Source organism: Orcinus orca, chromosome 10, assembly GCF_937001465.1.
Source record: "Orcinus orca chromosome 10, mOrcOrc1.1, whole genome shotgun sequence".
Lineage (NCBI taxonomy): Eukaryota > Metazoa > Chordata > Mammalia > Artiodactyla > Delphinidae > Orcinus > Orcinus orca.
In genome coordinates, this window is record NC_064568.1 from 1,469,182 (window position 1) to 1,485,982 (window position 16,801).

General features: G+C 52.7%; 1 protein-coding gene across 13 annotated transcripts in view; it reads left to right on the forward strand.

Annotated features, from left to right (window-relative positions):
* Positions 1–186: 186 nt before the first annotated feature.
* EEFSEC (eukaryotic elongation factor, selenocysteine-tRNA specific) overlaps positions 187–16,801 on the forward strand; it is a 199,676-nt gene continuing 183,061 nt past the window's right edge. For 8 of the 13 annotated variants that reach the window (XR_007469919.1, XR_007469921.1, XR_007469923.1 and 5 more), the window contains exon 1: positions 7,368–7,707. Coding sequence is in view for 4 of the 13 variants with exons in the window: in XM_049693807.1 (XP_049549764.1) it covers positions 7,401–7,707 (307 nt within the window). In the remaining 9 variants the exon portion in view is untranslated. Of the gene's footprint in view, positions 567–1,465; positions 1,660–7,366; positions 7,708–16,801 lie in introns of those variants that run through there. The other 5 variants (XR_007469916.1, XR_007469917.1, XR_007469918.1 and 2 more) reach the window with 3 other exon arrangements.

The window sequence follows — 16,801 nt, forward strand, 5'->3', positions numbered from 1 at the left end:
CCATTGGCTCCTGGCTTTGCCCGTCGCGGCTGCCGGGAAGGTTCCGCCCACTCACTTCCGGCTGTGTCCCGAGGTTGGCTTCCCCCGCAGCCGGCGCTTCCTGCCCGGGTGGGCCCGAAAGAGCCGCTACGTCGCAGTGAGGGCCTGAGTTCCGCTCTTCACGGCGCCTTCGCGTCAGTGACCGCATTCGAATGGATGCCCTTTTGCGGAGCTCAAGTTCGACCTCGGTGTTGGAGATGGAGAGACAGGTTTAGAACTTAAGCTTCGACTTGTGCCCACTAAGCAGTTTTCTGACTCCCACGCCTTTCATCTCCCTGGGGAGGCTGTGCTCAGCATCCGCCTTGGGGTTGTCCTCCTCTTCTCCTCGCCTCCACCTCTCCCTTTACTTAGATTAAGTTGGCTGTGGATGACGTTTAGTGTAATTCCTAATGCAGATAAAGATGCGGGCTAAAAGAGGCCCAATAACTTATGAAGAAGGCACAGCAAGTAATCAGAAGAGTTGGAACTCCGCCTGAGGACTTCAGGCTTGCAGCCGGGGTAAACCTCATCCCATCCCACGACCTCAGGTGAGACAATTAGCCAGTGGCTGTGTCCTGTCCGGTTCCATGATGATATTAACACTCCCCCCAAAAGTGTACTCTTCCCATCCACCCAGTCATTCCACAAACATTTGTTAGCACCTGCTGTGAGCCAGACAGTACAATGCACTAGGATGCACACATAAAATACAAAATCTCCAGCCTTGAGAAGCTCAGTCCTTAGTTGGGAAACTTGCAACATGAGGTGTGCCAAAGCAGGTACCCCCACGTGGTGTGCAAGCCCAGAGCAGGGCCATCTGGAAAAGCTGGAGAGCCAAGGAAGGCGCCATGATGTGGTAACGCCTGGACCGATCCCTGACAGAAGGATAACATCCTCGGAAGCAGACGTTATGTCACCATTTCACACCTGAGTGGACTCAGGTCCAGAGAAAGGGAGGGACTGGCCCAGAGCTCAGGGGAGCTTGCATTAGGGTTGAGACAGACCTGAAGTCAAATCCAGGTGCAGGAGTTCCTGACTCTCACATCTCCTTGTACTTCTCCATCGTAACTTTTGAGTCTAGGTTTCTGATTACTTGCAAGACTATCAGGTCAATGTTAGTCTCTCCCACTAAATGGCAGGCATTATGAAAGTGTAGACCACGTCTGTGTTGTTCATCATTTTAACTCCAGTGTCTGGCACACAGCCTGGCTCACAGTTAAGGCTTCTTATAAATTCAGTAGGGCTCTGGACACTCACATACACACAAAATCATGCAGTTTTGCTGGAGGTATTTTACACAGCGGATCTTATGGGACTTGATAATGGTTTCTGTCAGTGAATGGAAACTTTTGGCCCCCACCTCCCCCTCCACCAGAGCTGTTAACATGTTTTTCCTGCTAAAGAACAGTTCAAACATCTGATCCAGCCTAGCATTCTCTTTTTACAGGTGAGGAAACTGAGGCCCTAAAAGGGGATGGAGTTTGTCCAAGGTCGCAAATTGAGCAAATGCCTTTCCCAGGCCTAGACCCCAGGTCCAGTGTGCAAAGAATCTGGGCCTGGCTGCAGAGCCAGGCAGTTCCTTTCATTTCAACAGAAGATGACGCGGCAGGCCAGTGTCCAAAGTGTACAAGGTGCATGAAGGTAGGTGAGGCCAATAGCGGTGGACAGGGGTTATTATGGCCACCCAGCACCCTTCCTACCTCTTCTGGCCACCTTCACTCTAATTTTCTGTAGAGAACCACCCTTCCCCCACTTGGCATCTAGGTGGTTTAGATGGGTTGACCCCACCCCCAGCTTTATTTCAGGAATGGACACGGGACCCTGGCCTGGCCTATCAAAGTATCCCCTCCTCCCCAGAATGGTGATTGGTTCAGAGATGTGAGCGGACAGTCCAATGACACTCAGACCTGCACTTTTACTGGAAATATTGGGAAAGAGACTTGGGTCCTAGGTTTCCAGGTCATCTTGGCCACTTCATGGGAAGACTCTGTCTGAGAATGAAGCCAGCACAAAGGAAAGGAAAGCTGGCAGATTCCTGATGAAATCCTCTACGTTCCCAGATCCAGCTTTGCCCTACTTGGCAGTGTAAATGACACTGACGTTGGGGCTTAAAATAACTTGAGTTAGGGTTCCACCCATGGGTTTGTGCAGTGACACACATACAAGGAATGGAGTGGACAGCTGCATCCCAGCTTGTGCTGTGTGACAACCCCAGACCTGCCTGCTCTCTCACTCTCACTCCCATGAGCCTTGCTCTTTCACCTCCAGTGCCTTGACCCCTCTTTTCCCCAGTCCAAGCTTGAGCATCTCAGCCGCTGGTTCCCAGTGCTTCTGCTTGCTCCTTGCTTTGACTTCTTTCACACCTGACCTTTGAGCCCACAAGCCCAGGTCCAGCCTGCCTCTGCCTTCTCCAACATCTTGAGAAGGCTGCTGCATGTGGAGGGGGGCAGTGACCCAGGGGCCCCGTGGAGCCACACGTTGTCGTGGTCTCCAGGCTCAGCTGAGTGCCGAGAGTGTATCCTAACTAATGGGACATTGCATAATGGTCTGCAGTAATCAAACAGCATGGCACTGGCACAAGGACAGACATACAGACTAATGGAATAGAATAGACAGCCCAGAAATAAACCCTCAGTATATCAGCAAGAGTGCCAAGACCATTCAAAGGGGAAAGAGCTGAAACTTAATTCTTTTTTTTTTTTTTTTGTCGGCCATGCCACGTGGCATGTGGGATCTTAGTTCGAACCTGTGTCCCCTGCAGTGGAAGCGCGGAGTCTTAACCACTGGACCGCCAGGGAAGTCCAGTAACTAAGTCTTGATTTGGTGACTTGAGGCTTAGCATAAGCCACTGCGTTTTGGGCCCATTGTCTTATTTTTAACAATTTCCCCCTTTTGACCAGTCTCTCAGCCTGAGGGATGCAATACAAATTGAAGGCATTAGCGCTATTCCCAGCCACCACTCTGGAGGCCTCGCAGCTTCTGCTGACCCTCTGTGTGGTGCTCACAGGTTATGACGTCGGGTTCACGTTCTCTGTCAGTCTTTCTTTCGTTCTTTTTCTGATGTTTCAGTCGTAGGGAGATCATTTGCTTGGTGCTTAGTGGCTGCAAACATGCATTTAAAGCTCTTGAGAGAATACAACGCACGACAAAGATTATTACAATGATTACGAGCAGGATAATGCCCAGTGTCTGGGGTGCGCTTCAGAGCCATGATCCCCAAGATCCAAACCAATCAGAATCAAAATCAAAGAAAGTCCCTGTTGAAGGAGTCCCCTGTTTAAGCTAATGGGCTTAGTCCCTGGTCTTGTATTCCCACATTCTCGCCCCCCTTTCTGATCCTTGCCAACCTCACTGGCATGCTTGTTATTTCAGCCCCAGGCTGATTTCTGGGGACAGAAGGAACACCTTAGAGGTGGTACAAGACATAAAATTAAATAATGTTGCTGGCATCTTAGAGGTGGTACAAAGGCATAAAATTAAATAAAGTTGATCCACATAGTGAGAACATTATTGCCTTTTTAATTCTAATTCAGTGAGTCTTAGGGGGTGGAGTGTGACTTTAACCCCTTTCTAACGCTTGCTAATCTCTCTTTTTATTAAGGATCCTGATTCTGAGGTTGTTGTGGTTCCCAGCTATTTATGGCAAGTGATAATGTTTTTCTGTGTAAGGGAGATACTTTTATTTATTTGAGTCAAACTTAAAGAAAAATATGAAGTTGTAGGTGGTACCTGGATATTGCATGAATTATGAAGATGGTTCATATCACTGAGGTTGGAAAAAACCTGACATAAAACAAGGATCAGCTGGCAGGGAGCAGAGGGCCTGAGCAAGTCACCTCTCCTGGCCCTCTTCCCTCTGCTGTAAAGTAGCGATAACAGCACCTCCTGGGATTATTAAAAGAATTCAGTGAGACCTTTTACAATGGGCTCAAGCACTGGGAGGGGCACAGAAAATGGCATCAGAGCTTTGGAACATAAAGACATGGGCTATTTCTCCCTTGGATATCTGCCTGCTGTGTGTGTGTCCTGCCCTTCGTGGTAATTTTGTCATGCTTTTCAAACGGAAACAGTACCCGAGGGCACTCACTGGAATTGCTTTGGAGCCCGAGGCAGGAAGTGGGGCTGGGGACGGGGTCAGGTTAGCCAGGGTGAGGCCTGTGCCTCCGATTGCAACCTTCTCTGCTGGGGAACAGTTTCCGTCCGTCTCAGCAGGCACATCCCACCGCCGTGGGGAAACCCGGCAGCAGATGCCGAGAAAGCAGCTGGAGCCTGCAGGTCCCCTGGGCTCCATCTGGACCATCGTCCCACTGGCGTCCCACTGGCGTCACATGGCAATGGGGTCAGAGGTCAGGGCAGCCTGGGCGAAAGCAGCAGGTCTGACCAGCGGACAGGCCGTGAGGCTATTTCCAGTGTAGGTCTTCGCTGTCAGACTCTGATTCTCTGACCAGGTGGGAGGGAGTTAGGAGCCCTTCACCGATTTAGTAAATGGGAAGAGACTCCAAGTAAATATTTGTATTAGTTTCCTATGGCTGCAGTAACAAATTGCTACAAACTTAATGGCATGACACGACACACAGGTGCCCTCTTGCAGTTCTGCAGGCCAGTGTCCAAAACGGGCCTCACTGGGCTAAAGTCAAGGTGTGGGCAGGGCTGCGTTGCTGTCTGGAGGCCCTGGGGGGGCACCCACAGCCTGGGTTTTCCCAGCTTCTACAGGCTGCCCACCTTCCTGGACTTACGTTCTGCTTCCGCCTTTAAAACAGTAACGGCCAGCAGCGTCTCCTCATGACGCCATCCCTGGTTCTGATCCTCCCGCCTCCCTCCTGTAACGGCCCTGGAGGCTACATCAGGCCCGCAGGATAATCCAGGGTGAGCTCCCCACCTCCCCCATCCCCGCCATCGCAAGATCCTTAACTGAATCACACCTGCCAAGTCTCGTTACCATGGAGGGCAACACCATCACAGGTTCCAGGACACGGACATCTTTGGAGGCCACTGTTCTGCTGCGGCCAGGCTTCCCTCCAGGGGTCCCATTAGGGCCCAGACTGATTTCCCCAGGCTTTAGTCCAGTATCAGAGAGCACACTTTTCTATTGCCTGTCCTGGAAAAAATTCCAGGGTTTTCTCCGACTGTGCTAACTTGGGTCACACGCTCACTGCCAAGCCAATGGTCATGCCTACTGGAATGGACCTGAGTCTCAGGCCCACCCCTAGAGCTAGCGTTCAGTCAGCCCCCATCGTGACCTGGAGGAAAGGAGTGTGAGACCTCCAAGGAGAGTTGAGGAGTCTTACAGAAGAAGAGGGAGGGGTCGCCAACCACTGTAGACCTTAAAGAGTTGTATCCATATCCAGGTGGAAAGTGTGCTCCCAGGCACACAGCCAGCACGAGGTAGGGCCGTGATTTGAACCTGTGTGGGGCCAGTTCTTGCCAGGACATCAGCTCCCACCCTGCAGCTAACGGGGCATTAGCAGATCTGTTCAGTACTGGCAGTGCCATGGAGCACAGTGGTGGCCTGGGCGACAACCTCATGTGAGGTTAGTATGGGACATGTCGAGGAAGGTACGTGGTTAACACAATCACTGGCAAGGTAGATACCCTCAGAGAAAAAGGAAATTTCCATTTTACTCCTAAAAGAATCTTTAAAGCCAAACTCAAATCAAAGAGCAAAGTATAATAACTTCCTCTGAGCAAATTTATAATTAATCCTGGATTAATTGGCCTTAATGAAGTTGAATTAATTACTAGCTGTTCGTAAAGAACTTTGAACTACCTTCGTACAAAATGGCATTAAAGAAACAGAAAGGAACCAGCATCGCATTAACATTAAGAACAAATCCCCAATAATCGCAGTTCTGCAGGCCGTTCCCTGTCAGTCATTTCCCAGAGACAAGGCCCAGCCTTGGAACCCAGGCTGGGACCCAGGAGTCTGCTGCAGAGGATGGTGTCTTTGTGGGCTGGAGGTTTGGAGGTGGGTCCACTCAAGAAACAGTTATGGAGGCTTTGATGTGCCAGGCCGAGGGGAAGCAAAGATGTGTAAGGGGTCCTCAGCCTGCTGGGACAGGGGAGAGCACCAGGGCACCAGCCTGGTCTAAAGCAAACTCGCCTCACTGGGGTAGAAGCCAGGATAGGGACAAAGGACAAAGGAGGGGGCATGATGTGACCTGCATTTTGCTGGCAACAGGGCTCCAGTTCCTACAGGGTGTCCCTCACACTCTCCCTGGCTCTTGGAGTGAGCTTATGACTCACACCTGCCTAGGCAGAGGTCTGTATTTCTCTGCTTGGTGCAGGGGCACAGCTGACCCCAGGATACAGTCTGAATCTGGCTGACTTTTCAGACAACTCAGAGCTGCCGTCTCCTTGGCACTTGTGGAGACAGGGCTAGACTCCAGGCTACTGCTGGGGCAGCACCTGTCTTGGAGCCAGCTGTGGTGTGAGTTGGACACGGTAAGACCTGGCTTAAAGCCCCAGCCCTGCCGCTGGTGAGCGTTTAGCTGTAAGTCGGGCCGGGTAACAGCTACAGCCCGCAGCCCCAAGGCTCGGCGGCCTCACCAGGCAAAATGTCTCTCAGATTTCACATGAAACACTCTCGTCTCTTGAAAAGCGGGAAGATGGGGCAATGTTGGGCTAGCATTCTTGCCTGGTGTCACTTGGCCAAAGCTGAGCCGTGGCTCCCCATCTGTGGCCACAGGACATGTGCTCTCCACCTCCGCAGTCTCCACCACCCCGGGCACCTTAAACCCTGCTGATTACTCTCTGGCGAGTCACCTGCCTGGCCAGGGCAGACCTTTAAATTTGTGATCCGTGTTGTTGCCCGTGGGCGACACCTTTTCTGTGGGTGACATTTCAAGAGAATGAGCGTTGCGGGCCCTCCCCAGCACGCGCGCACTCACACGACCTTCTGCGTACAGTTTGGCGGCCCCCTGAGGCCAGGCTGACTGCCCGGTCCGAGATTCTCCGAGCAGCCTTCCCAGGTTTCCCGCGCTGGCTCTTAGGCAGGACTGGCTCAGCTTCGCGGCCCGCCCTCCCTGCCCCGGGCCTGGTGCTTCCACCGCTGCTGTATTTCCCCAGGGCTTCTCGGGGTCCGTAGTGGTCTGGTTCCGTCTTTACTCCCGGTTATTGTTCCCCCCCACCTCCGGGTCCCCCATGTCCTGCGGGGAAAGCGACCTGTCCCCGCGCGGTGGACAGAAGGCGCCGGGTGCCCAGAGGGCGCTCAGCTAGAGCCCGTGGAAACGAACGAACGAACGCGAGGACTGACGGAGGTCGGCCCCGGCGCCTGGCTCCCCGGCTCGGCGGACTGACCGCGCGGCCGGAAGCTTCGGCGCCGGAACGTGCGAGCGGGGCGCGGGCGGCGGGGGCCGGCTTAGCGGGCGGACCGCAGCGGCGGCATGGCGGGCCGGCGGGTGAACGTGAACGTGGGCGTCCTGGGCCACATCGACAGCGGCAAGACGGCGCTGGCGCGCGCGCTCAGCACCACAGCGTCCACCGCCGCCTTCGACAAGCAGCCGCAGAGCCGCGAGCGCGGCATCACGCTCGACCTGGGCTTCTCGTGCTTCTCGGTGCCGCTGCCCGCGCGCCTGCGGCCGGCGCCGCTGGGGGCCGAGCCCGAGCCTGAGCCCGGGGCCGAGCCGCGGCTGCAGGTCACGCTGGTCGACTGCCCCGGACACGCCTCCCTCATCCGGACCATCATCGGCGGTGAGCGCGGGCGGGGGGTGCGGGGCTCGGACGCGCCGGGGCGGGGGCGCCCGCCGGGAAGTCTCTCGCGCCGCCCCCAAAACAGCGAAAGTGTTTTTTACCACATGCGTTCGTAATACACTGCGTTCGTAATACACAAACAGGTTAGGGAAACTCAGAGACCCTGAAAGTGCCCAGAAGGCGTCCACTCGCTGTCTTTTGGTCTCCTGCTGCCCATCTCCGGAGTCAGCCGCTGTCCCGTCCTGTGCCGTTTCGGAGGAACTCCGTGTGCAGGCAGCGTTCCTGTGTATATGTCGACCCCTCTTTTTCTCGTTCTTTTTTTTTTTTTCCACAAAATGGTAACACCACTCTATTGAGTACTTCACTCAATACTCGGACCTGCCCATTCGTACATATAAAGCAACATCATTCTTTTTAAAGGTCACATGAAATTCCGTTGTACACTTGCACCACCGTTTTCTGAATGTCTTAATGATGGACATTTATGTCGTTACTCATTTTTGCTAACGATGCTTCAGTGAGTTTTATAGAACAGACGTCTTTGGTGGGTGTGCTAGTGTGTCTGTAAGGAAAGACCCTAGAACTGAGATGCTGGGGCAGAGAGTCGTGGTGGGTACTGCCCAAAAGCCTTCGTGAGATGTACCATTTAATTAATTTAAATTATACAAGTAGTACATGAATACATTCTACTTCTGAAGAAATAGAACGTTACAAACCAGGCAGAAGGCCCCTAATTACCCCTCCCATCTCGCCAGAGGAAGCCACTAGTACACCTCTGTGGATTACTTTTCCACACCCATTTCAGTATACTTGACTCCATGGACAGGTGTTTTGTTTATATAGAAAAATGGTAGCACGTGGCACAAAGGGTGTATATATAGTTCAGAGACTCCTCACTGCTGACCCAGGGACCTGGTACCTCCCTGCTTTCCACTTCCTCCAGACCCTTCCGGTGGCATTCTCTGCACCCGCGAGTACGTATAGGAACACTTCTTGGTCAGATGGTTTTATCGGCCTGCTGGTGGACAGCTGCACTGGTTGCTCGCTGGGCATAGCGGGCCCTGCTGTATGATGAGTGTTGAGTACTTTCACCTTGTCACCTCCCGTCTGGTCCATGCTGCAGGCAGTCTGAGATCATTTCCCTGTTTTCAGGAGAGGAACCGGAGACTCGTAGAGGAGCAGGAACCTGCTCCGGTCCCCCGCCTCACATCTTCTACTCCGCCGTGTTCTAGCCACAGATGCATGTGAAGGGGCACGCGATCCTCTCTGCTCTCCCCTCCCCTTGTCACTGATTTCTGTTTGGTCACGTCCAGGTACATTTTAGGACACATTCTCTGAGCCAGTGTAGGTTGGAGGTTAAAAAATGGGAAGGCAGATTGGTGGTCTTTTCTTGTGACAGGTGTAGGGAGTGAAGGACATGCTTCTGGAGTCTGTGGTGAGGCCTGGCTTTCTCCCTCACTGACCTTCTGACCTCGGATGTGATTCTGGACTGTCCACACTCTGGCAGATCTCAACTGGCTTTGCTTTTCTTGCATGTTTGCCACTTCCCGGGCAAACGCTGCAGGGAGTGTGGTGGTTACTGCTCAGCCATCGAGGGGCTTGGGACTCGGGGAGGCTGCTAGGAAGTGGCCGACCCAGGGCTCTGCTTGACTCCAAAGCTGCCACTTCCCGGGTCACTGTACTCTGCCCTCCCCTTCCACGTGTACGTTCGTGGTGTTTCTTCATGGGACAGAAGGTTTCAGGCACCAAATTATAACGCCTCCAAGCATTTGACAAGTCCTTGGTTTAGACTGTAAATTGTTGAAGAAATGAAGAGGGATTTCTCTCCTGTCGTACGAACATTGCGGCTCTTACGCTTCTCTCGCCCCTGAGAGGGGAGACTCTCCTTGTCTTCTTACAGGTGTTAACATGTGACCTGAGCACATTGCAGTGGTGGGACCAGGGCTGCTACTCTTCTTCCTTCAATAGATGAGATTCCCACCCTCCACTCAGGGAAGTGAGAAGAAAAAGTGGCTTTTTTCTTTGGGGGGGAAAGGAGCTACATCTGAGTGTCTGCCAGGGTCCACGCCTGTGGCTACAAACTTGCGTCTGTGCGATAATGCTGGGTGATGGGGGTGTAGGGGGACATGGGCCCCACTCTTCTGATGAGAAAACTGAAGCTTGGAAAGTCAAGTTCCCTGGGCAGGCGTTGGGACCTGCTCTGCCGCCCCTGACCCGGGTCTGGTGAATCCCCTTTGTTATCCTCATGTTGCAGAGGCCACGTGTGTCTTCACTTGTCCTTCCTCTCCAGACTGTGGGCCCTCCCCTCCTCCCTCTGCTGACCCCCCACACGGTGGACAGTCTGCTCCTTTTATGGATGTCTTCAGATCAGGTCAGCCGTCAGCTGAAGACTGTCCGGGCGCTCATTGCCCCCCCCAGTGACCCACGATCTGGCCTCTGCCCTCTCCTGAGCCTCATCCATGGCTCCTGACCTCCAGTCACACTGGCCTCCTCCTACTTACTGGATGGGGCAGTGTTGCACCTGCTGTGCCCTCCTCATTTAAGTCTCAGCTCGAGTGTCACCTCCTCGGAGAGGCCTCCTCTGACCTACTGGCCTAAAGTGTCCCCAGTTCTCTACCGTCATACCTCCTCATGTCCGTGTTTTGTTTCCTGCTAGCCCTTGGTGCTGTCTGATACGCGTGATGTGCTTGTTGATGGCCTCTGTCCTCCACGAGAGCATAGCAGGAATTGGGCCAGAGCCTGGCATGTAGGAGGCACTCGGAAGTCCCAAATGAATGAAGCTGGGGTTGGGGGGGTGGATCGAAAGTCACCAGCAGGGCCCTTCTGGGGGCTGACAGCAGAGCCAGGGGGAGAGTGCTGTGCGGTGTGCAGAGTGACTCATTAGGACTCTTTGCACAGCGGTGGCTTGCTTTGCGGGGCATGGTGGAGAAAGAAAAGCTTGCCCAGTGGCGGCACAGCCTGGGTGAGGCTCTGAGGCGTGAGCCTGCCGTCTTGTCTGTTCAGAGCCAGGGGTAGCTGCCAGCATTTAGCAGCTGGAAATGGGCCTGGTGAGTGGGGAGAGGTGTGGAAGGTGCGGGCGGGATCGTGTAGAGAGATGGGTGGGGAGAGGTGTGGAAGGTGAGGGCGGGATCGTGTAGAGAGGTGAGTGGGGAGAGGTGTGGAAGGTGAGGGCGGGCTCGTGTAGAGAGGTGGGTGGGGCTTAGGTCGGGCCCACGGTGCAGATTTCTTCTAAGGGCCTTGGGATGCTTTTTTTTTTTTTTTTTTTGCGGTACGCGGTCCTCTCAGTGTTGTGGCCTTTCCCGTTGCGGAGCACAGGCTCCGGACGCGCAGGCCCAGCGGCCATGGCTCACGGGCCCAGCCGCTCCGCGGCATGTGGGATCTTCCCGGATCGGGGCACGAACCCATGTGCCATGCATCGGCAGGCGGACTCTCAACCACTGCGCCACCAGGGAAGCCCTTGGGATGCTTTTAAAGTAGGTTTGTGATGTGATGAGGCCGGAGCTTTAGAAAGAGGCAAGGTGGCTGAGCAGGGACTCCAGCTGGCAGCGCACCTGTGCCCGGATTGCTGGGAGGCGGGGCTGCCGCTGCAGTTCCCAGCTCACTGGCAGTGATTCAGACCCCTTGCTAAATGCCCTGTCCGAAGCAGAAGGAAATTAGAGTGACTGTCTGAGTTCCATGATGATAGCTCTAAAGTTTAGTGTATCTTAAAGCCAGCTCTCTTTAATTCCATCGCTCCCCCAAAATACTTTCATGTACAAAAAGATCATTTTTTAACTTAGAGAAAATTGGGGTTTATCTCCTTGATCCCTGTGGCCTTAGGTAAAACTCCTAAGTGGTGCTGGGGGTTAATAGTGACAACAGTACTTAGCATGTATTTAGTGCCAGCATTGTGACTTTTTTTGTTTGTTTAACCCTCATAGCAATCCTGGGAGGTAAGAGGTGATACTCCCATGGGACGGGTGAAGAGGCAGAGGCTCAGGGAGGTTAGGGAACACAGATCAGAAGGGTCAGAGCTCGTCTGAACCCACGCTGATCTGCCCTTGGAGCAGTGGCATTCTCAGTGTGAGTGGACAAGGGGGCCCGTCCGCTCCAGGCCCTCTGATAGTGTTTCTGGGCAGTATTTTTCTCTGATGTGTTTTAGAGTATAAATCTTTCAGGGTTAGAACTTCAAAAAGATTCAGTAATGTATGTTTTAAAGACTTGGGTGGGGGTGAGGGACTTGGACCCATCCTCAATCTCACTCTGGCAGGAAGGACGAGGTCTGAAAAATGCTGGTATCTTGGCTTGGCAATTTATAGTCCTCTGGTGGCTGCCACGATTAACAGTGCATTGTCTCCCCGTCTTTTGTTCCTGTGGTTAATGAACAGCAGCTCTTTTGCCACGACTGTCACCCTGATCGCTAGCCTCCTGTGCGCCCCCCCACGCCCCTCCGTTTAAGCGGTGCTTCCTGCCAGGTTTGAGCCCTCTCTGGACCCCCCTGGCTGGAGCTGCTGATCTACCACAGCCTCGCAAGTGTGACTCAGGGCTCCTAGCTTTGGAGGTCAGTCAGCAGCCCTGGGGGTGCCTGTCTCTGCGGCCTGGGAGGGAGCATTCTTTATGACACTTAAGCTACTTCCCCTTCCCTGTTTTTCCAACTCTCTGTGCGCGTGTGACAGCATGGAGAAGCACGGTCCCTTTGGCCGTTTTATCCAAGAGTGCACCTGCAGTCTGTCTGAGATGCTCTCTTTGGACCCATGAGACAGGTTCATGTGCGAACGACCGTGTGTTTTCCACCCGGTTTTCACACTGCTCTTTGGGCGTCTGCGCGTAGGCCCCAGCAGGCGGTGTGGCCCAAGCAGAAACGACAAACCGGAGGCCTGGCCACCCCAGGAATATGGGTGTTTTTCTGATGCAAAACCAACCAAACAAACAAACAAGACACTCTGGTTTTCTTAGCCCCTAGTCTTTTAATGAATCTGTCCAGAAATGCATTGTGTTGGGCTTCCCTGGTGGCGCAGTGGTTGAGAGTCCGCCTGCCGATGCAGAGGACACGGGTTCGTGCCCCGGTCCTGGAAGATCACACATGCCGCGGAGCGGCTGGGCCCGTGAGCCATGGCCGCTGAGCCTGCGCGTCCGGAGCCTGTGCTCCGCAACGGGAGAGGCCACAACAGTGAGAGGCCCGCGTACCACAAAAACAAAAACAAAACCAGAAATGCATTGTGTTATGTTACGGTATCGTACGTTTGTCCTAAAATATTGAGGCATATTTAAAGGCGTTGATGTAAGTGGAAACGCTTCTTTAGCCCTAGCGTCTTTAGCTCCTAGAATCTGTTGGGTCTTCATTTCCTTTTCCTCAGTGCGCACCTGGCCAGGACCCCCTCTCCTTCCAAGCTCAGCACCCTCAGCGTCTCCAGGAAATGCAAGTCCAGCTCCGTCTGCGGCAATTTCTCTGCCCCTGGATAGTGGGTGACTGCTTGGGTTTGGGTGACAGTGTGGGAGGAGCGTAACATCAGAGCCGCGGCCTTGAGTTTAAATGAATGCAGAATATTTGAGTAGGAACCAACAAGAAAGAACAGTGGAAGCAGGTAGTCATATTTCATTCTGTTGGGGTACATTCTTCTTCTCGTGGGGCTTGCCCTTGAGAACAAAACATATCAAATGTTAAATCAAAGAATATTTTGCAGTCATGCTAAGAATAGAAAATAATGCAGACTTGCCTTGATGAGACGAATATTTTGCTGGAAGGTTATAATCAAAGTCAGAAGGAAATCATAGCCACAGCTTTCGGTAAAGCTGTAATCATTTAAAATTAATTGCTTTTAAACTTTTCACTTAGCATCGCCTTTGTGGCTCTTGGGTTTTTCTTCAGAATCACTCCATCCAGGTTGGAATAAGATTTGGGCAGGCGCCCCAGGAACCAACCGGTAAATTAAGCCCTGAGATCTATTCCCCGCTCTCTCATCCTTGCATTGGCCAGGGCCTGGACCAGGCTGGGCCCGAGTCTCCGTCTGACCAGCAGGCCTTCGAGGCCGTGCTGCGCGGGGTGACAGAGATGACGGTCTCTGGAGCTCTGGGTCACCTGAGGTGACCAGGAGGCGTTCTACCTGTTGTTCCCGTTAGCCTGGAGGCCTCTGTGTGGCTCTAGGGCCAGTCCAGGGCCAGACACAGAGTGGACAGTCAAGGCTGTTTTTAAACATTTGTATTGAGATATAATTCACATTCCATAAAATTTGCCCATTTCAAGTGCACGCTTAAGTGTTTTCATCCTCTTCACAGAGTTGTGTAGCCAGTGCCACAGTCTAAGCTCCATCACTGCGAAAAGAAACCCCACAGCCATTAGCAGTCCTGCACCTTCTCCCTGACCCCAGGCCTGGCAACCTCTAATCTACTCAGTGTCTCTGCCCATGTGCCCATTCTGGACATTTCGTATAAATGGAATCATACAATATGTGGCCTTCTGTGTCTGGCTTCCAAGGTTCATCCATGTTATAGCGTGACCTATACTTCATTCCTTTTTAAAAAATCTATTATTTTTAATTGTGGTAAAGTACATATTTCATAAAATGTACCATCTTAACCATTTTTAAGTTTATAGTTCAGTGGCCTCCATCTCTAGAACTCTTTTTATCTTACAAAAGCTAAACTCTGTGCCTATTAAACTCCCCTTTCCCTTCCCCCATCATTCCTTTTTTATGGCCAAAGAGTATCCATTATATGGATGGATCACTTTTTTAAAATCCGTTATCAGTTGAAGGACATTTGCGTTGTTTTCACTTTTTGACTCTTATGAATAATCCTGCCGTGGACGTTTGTGTTCAGGTCTCTGTGTGGACGCACGTTTCCATTCTCTTGGGTTTATCCGTAGGAGTGGAATTGGTGGGTCAGAGGGTAACGCTGTGTCTGCTTTTTGAGGAACTGCCAGACTGTTTTCCACAGCAGCTGCACTGCTTTGCTTCCCACCGGCAGTGTAGGAGGGTCTGATGTCTTCACTGCCTTGCCAGCACTTGTTGCTGTCTTTTTGTTTGTACCTGCTCTGGTGCGTGTGATGTGATATCTCATTGTCGTTGTAACTTTCATTTCCTTGGTATTTTCTTGTGCCATTTGTATATCTTCTTTGGAGAACTGTGTATTCAGATCCTATGCCTTTTTTTTTAGTTGGGTTATTTGGCTTTTATTATTGAGTTGTAAGGGTGCGTTATGTATTCTGAATACCAGTCCTTTATTAGGTATATGATTTGCAAATATTTTCTCCCATTCTGTGGATTATCTTTACTCAGTAATAGTTGAATTAAACAAATGAACACATTTTGAGAGGATTAGGTGTGCCCGACACATTATTTAGGCTGTGGTGGGTGTGTAGGAGGCGCCATTTGCTTGTTTCTGGAAGGCCTTTAGGGCACCTCCTGACCTCTTCCTAGACCTGCCCACTCCTGTCCTTAGTGCCGACAGGAGGCGGCCCATCCTGTCTGTCCACCCCTGGGAGGGTCTCGTCCCACACTAGGGTCTTGTGCAGATATGTTTTGATGGCCCATATGCTAAAGTCTTTTTATTTTATTTTATTTTTTAAATTGATTTAATTAATTTATTTTTGGCTGCATTGGGTCTTCGTTACTGCGCACGGGCTTTCTCTAGTTGCGGCGAGCGAGGGCTACTCTTTGTTGCGGTGCACGGGCTTCTCACTGCAGTGGCTTCTCTTGTTGCGGAGCACGGGCTCTAGGTGTGCGGGCTTCAGTGGCCGCAGCACACAGGCTCAGTAGTTGTGGCTCACGGGCTCCAGAGCGCAGGCTCAGTAGTTGTAGCGCACAGGCTTAGTTGCAGCGCGGCATGTGGGATCTTCCCGGACAAGGGCTCGAACCCGTGTCCCCTGCATTGGCAGGCGGACTCTCAACCACTGTGCCACCAGGGAAGCCCAAAAGTCTTTTTTTAAAAATTCATTGCCAGCGTTTAAAAATTGGCAGATTTCCTAAAACGACCCAGAAGTTCAGTGCTTCGGGTGTGGGCAGGTGAGCAGCTGAGCTGCAGAGTCCGCGGGGCCCGGAGCCCAGGAGCTTGGGGAGCCTCCTGTCAGGGGAGGGCGGGTGCGTTTTCAGCTGGGAGATCCTTCGGGTGCTTTTAAAGAGTCTGAGGAGAGGACCTGGGACAGAGGTCTAGGGCCACTGGAGGCAGGAGGGGGACACCGCCAGGAGGGAGTGTGGCTCTGGAGGTGCCGATGCAGGAATGCCCCGTGGAGGGCCGGAGGAGGGGCGTGTTTCCCTCTACACTCAGGGCACCGCCCACAGAAGGGAGGCTGCGGAGGCCAGGAGCCGGCCCCAGGTCACGTGCCGGCGGCCTGGCTGCCCAAGCTGCCGTGGCGCCTCAGCCTGCACCTGCTTTGGTGGGAGCCCAGCTCCTGAGCAGCACTTTCTGTGTAAGCCAGTTTGTCAAACACAGAGACTTCCGCCTCCTTTCTCCCCTGGATTATTGGAGTTTTGTGTTCTGTTAATTGGGTCTTTTATTTTCTTACGCTTTGTGATTAGTCTTCTGCTGCTTTGAAGTGGCTGTGGCTGCATGGGGAAGGGGACTTAGTTAACGTGGGTGATCCGCTCTTGGCAGGAGAAGAGACAAGTTTTGCTGTTGAGAGAGAAGTTGACTTTCCCTCTTGCCGTATCTCTTGTGTTACGACGATGCCTCTCTTGTCTTGGGGCCTTCAAGAAGACTAGAATAATTTCCTTTGTCTCTAACCTACTTCCCGAGGATATTTATTTGGTGGCATGCACAGGTGCTACCTAAAGATAAACCTGACTTTTTCCTTTTAAAATCAGTGCTTGGAATTGCCAGCATTGACCTGCTTGGCCTCTGGAGCCGGCCTTGCTTGGCCACGGGGCTCCACACTTTGCTGTGGGGTTACGCAGGTGGCTTAAAGCTCCAGGAGTGGATGGCTCGGCCTTGGTCACCTGATGCTGGGACGAGGGCTCTGCCTTCCGGTTGTACTGCGGGGTGGCACTTACTCTGCTCGGGGTCATTTCCAGGTGAATTTCAGGACCTCATGCCCTAGGCATCAAGACCCTCGTGTGTGTGTGTGTGTGTGTGTGTGTGTGTGTGTGTGTGTGTGTGTATGGGTGTGCGTGTGTGTGTC